Genomic DNA, 10,336 nt, shown 5'->3' with positions numbered 1-10,336 from the left:
TCCACTGAGAGGCACCATGCTGGACAGAGGTTTTGCTTTCTTTTTTCTACAACATACATACAACGTTTAACAGTCCAACGTCACTCAAAATAACATTCACTCATTTATTATCATTTACCTCGCATCAAACAGTTCAACCAAATACAAACCGTTTTTGATCAAACAAGGGATTTGAGATATTTATTTGTTGCATTGACATGATTACTTTGCTAAGTTATCTCCGGTCATACGAATAATATAAAGAGATTTTTAGAAATCATGAAAAATAATGGAAAACGGCATCAGCATGTGCATTGGAACAATTTAAACAACAACAACAAAGGACAGTGGAATTGAGTTTGGAAGTCGTAATCGTGCAATAAGAAAAAAAATATGTTTAGGATATGTGCAACTGTATTTCACAGTGTAAATATCCCGCCCGCCTCACCCTCGTGACGTCACTCTGCACTTGCGCATGAAGCTCATGAGGGCATCGCGGCAGTCACATGACACTTTGGCGACGCTGTTGGACCGTTCTGACACTCCGCTTGGAATCATGGTAAGTGGCCAGACCGACTCAGCGCAACGCAGCCGAGCACGACATTTGTGGAAAAGATGTGCTCGTGTACGATCCAAAAGCCAGGAGAGCGTTTTAACGCCTGTTGTGGCCTAGTAACTATAGTCATGCAGAAACCGAGGTTAGGCTAAGCTAGGCTAGGCTAAGCTAGGCTAGGCTAGGCTAACAACGACTTCCAGCTTCAAGGCCAACATTTTAAATGCAAAATGAAGTGTAACGATATCAGCCGCCGCGCCCTTTCATCGTTTTATTCGCGGTGTGGAACGAAATAAGTGTGTTCTATGTTATTCGGACCACTTTGAAGAGGCGACTCCGACGCCTGATGGATGTTGTTAGCTTAACATAACTAAGCTTTGCTGCTGTCAAATGAATGTTATTGTGAGAGGCAGACGTCTTCTAATAAAGACTGGTCTTTGCTCAAATGGTTTCCAAATTTACGTCTTTTCACTGTGACACGTGAATGGGAAGGTAACCAAATGAGGATTTGTTAAGAATAGCAGCATAGCCCAGCGTTTAAAACAATGGCCACCAAATGTTTACAAAAATCTAACGGCATTATTTACCGTAATTGTGTTGACTTAAAAAAATGGCCGCTTGACGTGCATCAAGTGCGTTGCATATCTGCCTTTCAGTTCAGTAGGGGTGGCTGTCAACATTTCAAGAGAAATGGATTTTTCCATGGCGCTCGTGTTGTGAGGCAAAGCTCTTCCAGACGTTCCAGTGATACAAGTATCATTTCCCAGTAATGAAAAGCGCCAATTTCCTCCAGAGTCATCACACGCGCAAGTCACTGTCAGCGGCGCTTTCCGTCGTGTGTTATCATGAAGCTAGTGGGCTTTCACAAGTTATAGTACAGAACTTGTTTTGCACAATGTTGCCATTGGGGTTTATTATTTTTATCTCAGTGAAGGGGGGGGGGGGACTGGAACAATACATTTCTCCCCAAAAATATTTGGAAATGTTTTTTTACGCCTTCATTTCAGCCGACTACACAGCAGTCTCCTCAGGATGAGCAGGAGAAGCTTCTGGACGAAGCCGTGCACGCTGTCAAGGTCCAGTCCTTCCAGATGAAACGATGCCTGGTGGGTACATTTCAACGTGGCGTCACGAGAGCTCGCCCAATAGGGTGACTGGCGGGATTGTCGTGCTCCTTGGTGCTTTACGTTTTTGCCGCAGGACAAGAACAAGCTGATGGATGCACTCAAACACGCCTCCAACATGCTGGGAGAACTGCGCACCTCCATGCTGTCTCCCAAAAGCTACTACGAGCTTTGTATCCTCACGATGTCAGAAAAGACGAACGTCGAGACAACTTGCGTCAGCGTAGCTCAGCCGGCCACCATTGAAGGTCAGGCCGTACGAAGACAAACGCTGCGGGTCGACGTTGGGCCGCACGGGGACAAAGTCGTGTTGCCGCAATATTTTGACTTGGAGGGCGTGGCGCCCGCATAACGTTTTGAAAGCAATTGTAACGTCTTTGACACGCTAGCCAACGTTGTTGTCGCTCCCTAACGAGCGGCGCGCAAAGACATGGCCATCTCGGACGAGCTGCACTACTTAGAGGTCTACCTGACGGACGAGTTCGCCAAAGGACGCAAGGTGGCCGACCTGTACGAGCTGGTCCAGTACGCGGGCAACATCATTCCCAGGCTGTGAGTCGCGTCGCCGCCGCAAACGTTGACGAGCGACTCGGGGCTTACAGAGGGAAAATGTGCAACTCTCCCCGCGAGCCGCTGCTTCCGCCGCCGCCGCCTTGCAAACAATCCTGCCTCAGCCAGCTGAGCGCGGCGCCCTTACGCTTGTTTTGTGTGTGCGGGCGTAGCTACCTGCTGATCACGGTGGGCGTGGTCTACGTGCGCTCCTTCCCGCAGTCTCGTAAAGACATCCTCAAGGACCTGGTGGAGATGTGCCGCGGCGTGCAGCACCCGCTCAGGGGCCTCTTCCTCAGGAACTACTTGCTGCAGTGCACCCGCAACATCTTGCCTGACGACGGCGAGCACAGCGAGTAAGCTGCCGCCGCCGCCGATCTTCCGAGTGGCTTTCCGTGACCGCGCGCTCAATCTCTCAGAGGCTCGGAGGAGATGACGGGCGACATCAACGACTCGGTGGATTTTGTGCTGCTCAACTTTGCCGAGATGAACAAGCTGTGGGTGCGCATGCAGCACCAGGGCCACAGTCGCGACCGAGAGAAGCGCGAGAAGGAGCGCCAGGAGCTGCGCATCCTGGTGGGCACCAACCTGGTCCGCCTCAGCCAGCTGGAGGGCGTCAACGTGGACAAGTACAAGCAGGTGACTGGCAAAAAATAGGAGACAAGAGGGAACGTTGATGCCAAAATGCCGCAGCGTTAAAGAGGCCAAAAGGACGCAGAATTAAAGAGGCCAAAATGACGCAGCGTTAAAGATGCCAAAATGACGCAGCGGTAAAGAGGCCAAAATCACGCAGCGGTAAAGATGCCAAAATGACGCAGCGGTAAAGATGCCAAAATGACGCAGCGTTAAAGACGCAATACACTCGGGATAAAGAAATAATCCAAATGTTTGAGTTTCATTTGAAACAAGAGGTGGAAAGTGATGCCGACGACCACTAACGCACACGCGCGCGCTCGCACACACCTAGGTTGTTCTTCCCGGCGTGCTGGAGCAGGTGGTGAACTGCCGAGACTCGCTGGCGCAGGAGTACTTGATGGAGTGCATCATCCAGGTAGGCGCCACGTCACTCGGGTCCAGCCAACCGGCCTCTTGCTCTTCCTCACGCTCTGCTTGATCCAGGTGTTCCCGGACGAGTTCCACCTGCAGACCCTCAACCCTTTCCTCCGCTCCTGCGCCGACCTTCATCAGCACGTCAACGTCAAGAACATCATCATTGCCCTCATTGACAGGTACGGACGGAGGCTCCGGCCGGCCCCGGCGCCTCCGTCACCGTGGTGTTTGCTTTCAGACTGGCGCTGTTTGCTCACCGAGAAGACGGACCCGGGATTCCGGCCGAGATCAAACTCTTTGACATCTTCTCCCAGCAAGTGGCCACAGTCATACAGGTAGTGGACGTCACGTTAGCATTTCAAAGCAAGCGGCGGGCGGACCTCGTTCGGCCGGTGAGCTCGTTGCTGTTTGCGTTGCAGTCGCGTCAGGACATGCCCTCCGAGGACGTGGTGTCCCTGCAGGTGTCGCTCATCAATCTGGCCATCAAGTGCTACCCCGACCGCGTGGACTATGTGGACAAAGTGTTGGAGAGCACCGTGGAGATCTTCAACAAGCTCAACCTGGAACAGTAGGTGGAGGGAGGGAGGGAGCGAGCGAGGGAGCGAGCGAGCGGCGCTGCCGCCCCAAAAATGTCAAATGCGGCGCTCTGTTCTCCTCCCGCAGCATCGCCACGAGCAGCGCCGTGTCCAAGGAGCTGACGCGCCTGCTGAAGATCCCGGTGGACACGTACAACGACGTCTTGACGGTGCTGCGGCTCAAACACTTCCCGCCGCTCTTTGAGTACTTTGACTACGAGTCTCGCAAGAGCATGAGCTGCTACGTGCTCGGCAACACGCTGGACTACAACACAGCCGTCCTGGCGCAAGAGCAGGTGAGAGAAGCTCATCTCCTGGTTTTTAGCTGGCACCTTGGCTTGACGACGCACGCGGCTGTCTCTGCAAAAAAAAAAAAAAAAAGTCTTTTTTTTTTTTTTTTCAATTTCTGCTCCTCACACTAAAGCGTTGGCGTTGTCACTCTGGCAGGTGGACGCCATCTTGAACCTGGTGTCCACGCTGATCCAGGACCAGCCCGATCAGCCCGCCGACGACCCGGATCCCGAGGATTTTGCCGAGGAGCAGAGCCTCGTGGGCCGCTTCATTCATCTGCTGCGCTCGGACGACCCTGACCAGCAGTACCTGGTGACTCAGCCTTCGCCGCCGCCGTCATCTGGCTCCGCTTTTCTGGTCATTGACGTGCGTGTGGATTTTGCGCGCAGATCCTGAACACAGCCCGTAAACACTTTGGTGCGGGCGGAAACCAAAGGATCCGATACACGCTGCCTCCGCTGGTCTTTGCCGCCTACCAGCTGGCCTTCAGATACAAGGACAACGCGTCGCTGGTGAGCTGCCGCTTTGGCCACGCCCACCTCTCTGGCAGAAAAGCGCAAGCAGGCGCGCATCCACGGCACTCGTGCGCCTCCCTCTCGCCGATGGACCTGTTTGTTTTGGAATCCCTCCTTCAGGACGACAAGTGGGAGAAGAAGTGTCAGAAGATCTTCTCGTTCGCCCACCAGACCATCAGCGCCTTGATCAAGGCCGAGTTGGCCGAGCTGCCGCTGCGACTCTTCCTGCAGGGGGCGCTGGCGGCCGGCGAGATCGGCTTTGAGAACCACGAGACGGTCGCCTACGAGTTCATGTCGCAGGTCAGCCGGGATTGGCGCGCGCTAACGTGTTAGCGAACGCATGCTATTTTGGAGAAGTCTTCTCACCCCGCTTTGAAGTCCCTGGTCTCGACTCCTCGCCGGTGACAGAGGTCGGCTTGTGACTTTTTGGTTTTGTTTTGTTTCTCAACACGTTTGACGGCTGCAGGCCTTCTCGCTGTACGAGGACGAGATCAGCGACTCCAAAGCGCAGCTGGCGGCCATTACGCTCATCATCGGCACGTTCGAGCGCACCAAGTGCTTCAGCGAGGAGAACCACGAGCCGCTCAGGACGCAGTGCGCCTTGGCTGCCTCCAAGCTGCTCAAAAAACCCGACCAGTGTCGCGCCGTCAGCATCTGCGCGCACCTCTTCTGGTCAGGACGCAGCACCGACAAGAACCACGAAGAGGTCTGTCCCATGAGTTTTATGCCACCCGTTTGGGTGGCCTTCCTTCTTTCGGCCCTTTCTTTTCCTTCCTTCCTTCCTTCCTTCCTTCCTTCCTTCCTTCCTTCCTTCCTTCATTCCTTCCTTCCTTCCTTCCTTCCTTCCTTCCTTCCTTCCTTCCTTCCTTCCTTCCTTCCTTCCTTCCTTCCTTCCTTCCTTCCTTCCTTCCTTCCTTCCTTCCTTCCTTCCTTCCTTCCTTCCTTTCTTTCTTTCTGATTATCTTTAGTCCCTTCCCTCTTTACTCCCTTCCCTCTTCCGTTCCTTCCTTCCTTCCTTCCTTCCTGTGTTCCTTCTTTCCATCCATCCTTTCTTGCCTTTCCCCTCCCTTTTACCCCCCCCTTATTCCCTTCCTTGCTTCCTTCTTCTTCCTCCCTACCTTACTCGGCTCAACCTGGTTTCCGTCCTTCCCTCTTGACATTTGTGGGCAAATGTCGCAAGATGTCTCGAAGGCTTACTCGAGCCGGCTCGCCGTCTTTGTTTCAGATCCGAGACGGCAAGCGCGTGATGGAGTGCCTGAAGAAAGCGCTGAAGATTGCCAACCAGTGCATGGACCCCTCGCTGCAAGTGCAGCTCTTCATCGAGATCCTCAACAGATACGTCTGCTTCTACGAGAGAGAAAACGATGCCGTAAGAGAGGCCGCCGCGGTCCCGCTAGCTCTGAGCTCGTCTTTCCGCCGCGCCCGCTCACTCGCTCTCGGGTTGCCCGACGCTTTTGGGCGAGCCACAATGGAGTGAGGTTGCTGCTTGTTGTTGCTCCTTGCCGGCTCGAGCCGCCCGCCCGCCCGCATTGCCGCTCGCTGCTCTCTCTCTCTGTCTCTCTCTCTCTCTCTCTCTCTCTCTCTCTCTCTCTCTCTCTCTCTCTCTCTCTCTCTCTCTCTCTCTCTCTCTCTCTGTCTCTCTGTCTCTCTGTCTCTCTCTCTGTCTCTCTGTCTCTCTCTCTGTCTCTCTCTCTCTCTGTCTCTCTCTCTCTGTCTCTCTCTCTCTGTCTCTCTCTCTCTGTCTCTCTCTCTCTGTCTCTCTCGGTAGCCGTTACTCGCTCACGGCACGCGCTCCTCTCACGTGATGCGCGGCGCTGTGTCCTACTCCAATCTGAGGTGTTTTTGCACTCTTTGTGAGCGCAGGTGACCGTGCAGGTTCTGAACCAGCTGATCCAGAAGATCAGGGAGGACCTCCCCAACCTGGAGGCCAGCGAGGAGAGCGAGCAGATCAACAAACACTTCCACAACACGCTGGAGCACCTGCGCCTGCAGAGGGAGGCGCCCGAGGCCGAGGGGCCCGTCTACGAGGGACTGGTCCTCTGAAAGCGTTGACGTGCGCCAACATTTCTCCACCGAGAATTCCCACCATCCCTTTTATTGGGACCAAGACGACCAAGGGTTCCGATTTGCATCGTCTGCGACCGCTCGGACAGGCGTGTCGGAAAGCCGATTGAGCGTTTATTCCTGCCCAATGGAATAAATGCACAAAGGGCTTTTTGTCTAAAAAAGAAGCCACTTGCATGGCGTCCTCGAAGCGCCCATCACCTGACCCCGGCCTCCGAATCACAAAAGCGAGGTCTCGTGCTTTGTGCGTTAGGTTAGTGAATGATTTGCTGAAGTTTCCCCACGCGTCTGCTGGTCTTTTCTTTCTTTCTTGGTTTTGGCCGACCGACGGTGTGCAAAATTTCCGCCCGTCACACCCGTTCGCAATCCCAGTGAGTCCCTTATGCTTGTCATTTACAGAAATAAACTAACTTCTTAAAGTACTTGCTTTTAATATAAGAAGCTTCTCTTCTTATCTTACAGTGGGCAAGTTCACGTCTTGTACACTGCACAATACATTACAAGTGGAGCAGAAAGGCAAAAGCAAAATGTCCACAAAATGACACTGAAAAACGGAGGTTTCCACCCAAGATTTGAAAAGATGGGCGGGCGTCGACCGTATTCAGCTTGAATGCAAATTGGTGACTTAGGCCGGCCGGCCGGCCGAGGCCGCTTTAAGCCTTAGTTCGCCCGCGTGATTGCAACTGAGCCTGACGTGAAATCTGCAGACCTGATCCCTCGCCCATTGACATTTTTGTTTTGCGCACTGTTATCTGATGACGTGTACGTGTTCTCTACAGAGTTCCAGGCTACACAAACGTTTGAGCTTTGCTGCCATTTTATTTCATAGAGCACCACACTAAAATGTCCCTTGCCTCGGCTCGGCTCGTGTCTGTGATTAATACGAGAATAGAACTCGTAACAATCAAGCGGTATTGTTCGCTAGTGGATCGTTAAGCCCACATAGCGCTTTTTTGGCATGCACAACTTGCACAAGTAATGTTTCATAAAAATGTCTGGTGAATGACTACACGAAACCTTGAATAAATACACAGGTTTTCAAAAGAAGCTTTCAGCTCAAAATTGAAAATCCGACTTGTTTAACAGCATGGGGTTTGTTTTGCCCTACGTTACGTGAACGCCACCAAGCATCTGGAGCACACCGTGTGCGCATGCGCATAACTCGAGCAGCTCGGATATTACTGTACTTTTTTGGGTCGTAATTCTACCACTTGGCCTGCCAGTCGGGTTGTCGAGTGTGTCTACTACCAATAATCACAATAATATTAATTGTGGTTTAATTTCTTGGGCTTTTCCTTGGTAATGCATCCATCCGTGTGAGGACGAGTTGCCGAAAACGAGGCAAGGCGTTTTTGTCGTTAGTTGCAGCCAGACTATGTCGACAAATAAAACAAAGAAAGTCAAAATGGCTACGAAATCTTGTCCCGAATGCGACCAACAGGTGAGCGAAAATGTCTGATCTCATCTCTGCTTTGTGATAGACCCATTTAGAAATGTTATTTTCTTAGCGTTGGCTCCTTTGGCGGAAATACGGTGTGCAGTTTCGTGCTCACGTCCTATTTTGTCTTTATTCAGCCCTCCCTCCCTCCATTCCAAGCCTGAACTACACTTGAAATGTTATTTTTGCCTGCGAATCTTCGTACTCTGCAACGACGTGTACTTATTTAGCGACGGTTAATCAGCGTCAACGATGGAGATTTGATGGTTTTGAATTGTTTGTTGCCTGTCGTCGAAATGCAGCCTTGGTAAACAACAAAAAATATCTTCTTTAATTCCACATTGATGTGCACATTTACCACGCAAAATTGTGATTCTACATGCACGTGTAAACAATGTTTCCAAAAAAACCTTACCAAGATGACCATGACATTTGATAAGAGTTCATGTTAATCATGCCTGCTCCGGACTTTACCGAGATACGGAAACGGGTCAAAAGTAGAAAGACTTCTAAATAAGGAGCATGGAGAAATGTTTCAAATTAGCCGAGTAACAAATGCAAACGTGTTATTAGTCATCTATATATGGGCACTTGATATTTCTGTTGAAAGTTCAAATCGGAGTCAGCCCTGTGACGTTCACTTCTGCTTCCGCCCGCACGGTGTCGCTGTGTCCCGCGAGGCCACCGGCAAGTGATGGATGAACTTGAGCTCTCCGTTTCCCTTGCTTTTTCTCAGATTCCCGTGGCGTGCAAGTCGTGCCCTTGCGGCTACGTGTTCATTAGCAGAAAACTCCTCAACGCCAAGTTGAACGAATGCTCGTCCACAAACGCGGCGGCGGCAGCGGGTAAGTCGGCCCGCCGTGTGGCAAAGCAAAAGTGCAGCACTCGGCGAGGTCAAACTTGCTAAACGGGCCGTAGTTGTCGAGAGCATTTCTAGCTTTGCTACTGAAAGCACCTCCTGATGACATGCCATCAGGAGCTGCGGCTACCAAGCAGGTACCGTGGTAGGATCAACCGACGCGAACCAAGGCTTCTTGCTTAGTTTTCATCTGAATTCCAGAAACTCCGAAAAGCCAAAGGTCCCGCGACGGTTTGCTTGTGCGTTTGCAGACAAGCTGGAGTGCAAGCGTCGGCGCACGGAGCGCATCCGGCGCGATCGTCCGGACGGCGGACCGGCGGTGGCGGGCGGCGACGCGGCCGACGGCAGGAGGCAGCAGCCCCGGGCCAACGGCCAGGCCGACCCCATCCGCAGGGGCCGGGGGCGACCCAAGACGGTCGGACTCAAGAAACACGAGGACGACAAAGGTGCGTCCGGCTGGCTGGCGGGCGGGCGCTTTGCACCACTTTCTTCCTTTTTGCCCTGACATGCGTGGTGGTGTTGCGTCTCGCCATCAGAGAAACAAGAGAAGGAAGTGGACGTGTACGCCGGCCTGTCGGACGAGCGAGCGTTTGTCTTCTCGGTGGCTTTGGCCGAGATCAACCGCAAGATCCTGGCTCAGACGCTCATCTTGTAGCGAGCCAGCCCGACGTCACGGACCTTGGTGACGGGACGCGCATCTTAAGCAGTTTTGGAAAGAAACCATGGCAAGACTTCCACCAGGCAGGACGTGGGGTGGGCCCAACTGAACTCTCCCTGGGGCCGGGAACCTTTTGAGGTGTTAGGGCTTGGCACTGACTAATGAGTGAGGAGATTCAAGTTTTGGGTGGTTGTGTTGAAAACGCAGCTCTTATTTGTGATTGGTCATTGGCTTCCCAGCCGTCCATGGTCTAAACTTGTTTCCGGGCCAAAACAAGACACTCTTTTTACCATGGAACCATTTAGTTCCGCTAGCTTCAAGTGCCAGGAAAATCGACGACCCTGGAACTTTTAGTGGAAATACCGATAAAGAACACGAGGAATTCCTAATGAGATCCTGGAAGCTGAATAAAATGTTTTCAAGTTCCAAGTACTTCTGTAGCTCTTGTTTTGATTGGTTATTGCAGCCCCCCCCCACACACACACACACCAACAAAAGTCTATCCTGAAATGGGGAACTTTTTAGCACTTTTTACTTTTCTGGGCTCATATCTCCAGGCTAAAAGGAGAGATTGTAGTACTTTCAGGAGCTATGTGAATCTGTCAAACTCATTTCTGGACCCATAAGTTCCTTTGGAGGGCCAATATGACTAAACGCCTTATCTATATCGATATATAGACT

At 52.1% G+C, this 10,336-nt stretch overlaps 2 protein-coding genes across 2 annotated transcripts; both read left to right on the top strand.

Moving 5' to 3' along the window:
• The first annotated feature begins 404 nt into the window (after positions 1-404).
• vps35 (VPS35 retromer complex component) lies at positions 405-7,122 on the top strand. Its single transcript, XM_049717583.1, has 17 exons — positions 405-538; positions 1,540-1,638; positions 1,733-1,829; positions 2,085-2,208; positions 2,379-2,561; positions 2,625-2,844; positions 3,173-3,256; positions 3,325-3,434; positions 3,494-3,590; positions 3,675-3,823; positions 3,919-4,126; positions 4,278-4,433; positions 4,511-4,633; positions 4,757-4,936; positions 5,103-5,342; positions 5,862-6,005; positions 6,500-7,122. Exons 1-17 carry the CDS (start codon positions 455-457, stop codon positions 6,677-6,679), a joined length of 2,478 nt encoding a protein of 825 aa, XP_049573540.1. The 5' UTR covers positions 405-454; the 3' UTR covers positions 6,680-7,122.
• A 149-nt stretch (positions 7,123-7,271) lies between these two features.
• c4h16orf87 (chromosome 4 C16orf87 homolog) lies at positions 7,272-10,087 on the top strand. Its single transcript, XM_049717677.2, has 4 exons — positions 7,272-8,141; positions 8,875-8,983; positions 9,249-9,443; positions 9,534-10,087. The coding sequence occupies exons 1-4, from the start codon at positions 8,076-8,078 to the stop codon at positions 9,650-9,652; spliced, it is 489 nt and encodes a 162-aa protein (XP_049573634.1). The 5' UTR covers positions 7,272-8,075; the 3' UTR covers positions 9,653-10,087.
• The last annotated feature ends 249 nt before the right edge of the window (positions 10,088-10,336 follow it).

Source organism: Syngnathus scovelli, chromosome 4 (assembly GCF_024217435.2).
Source record: "Syngnathus scovelli strain Florida chromosome 4, RoL_Ssco_1.2, whole genome shotgun sequence".
NCBI lineage: Eukaryota > Metazoa > Chordata > Actinopteri > Syngnathiformes > Syngnathidae > Syngnathus > Syngnathus scovelli.
This window is presented reverse-complemented; position numbering and strand designations above follow the sequence as displayed.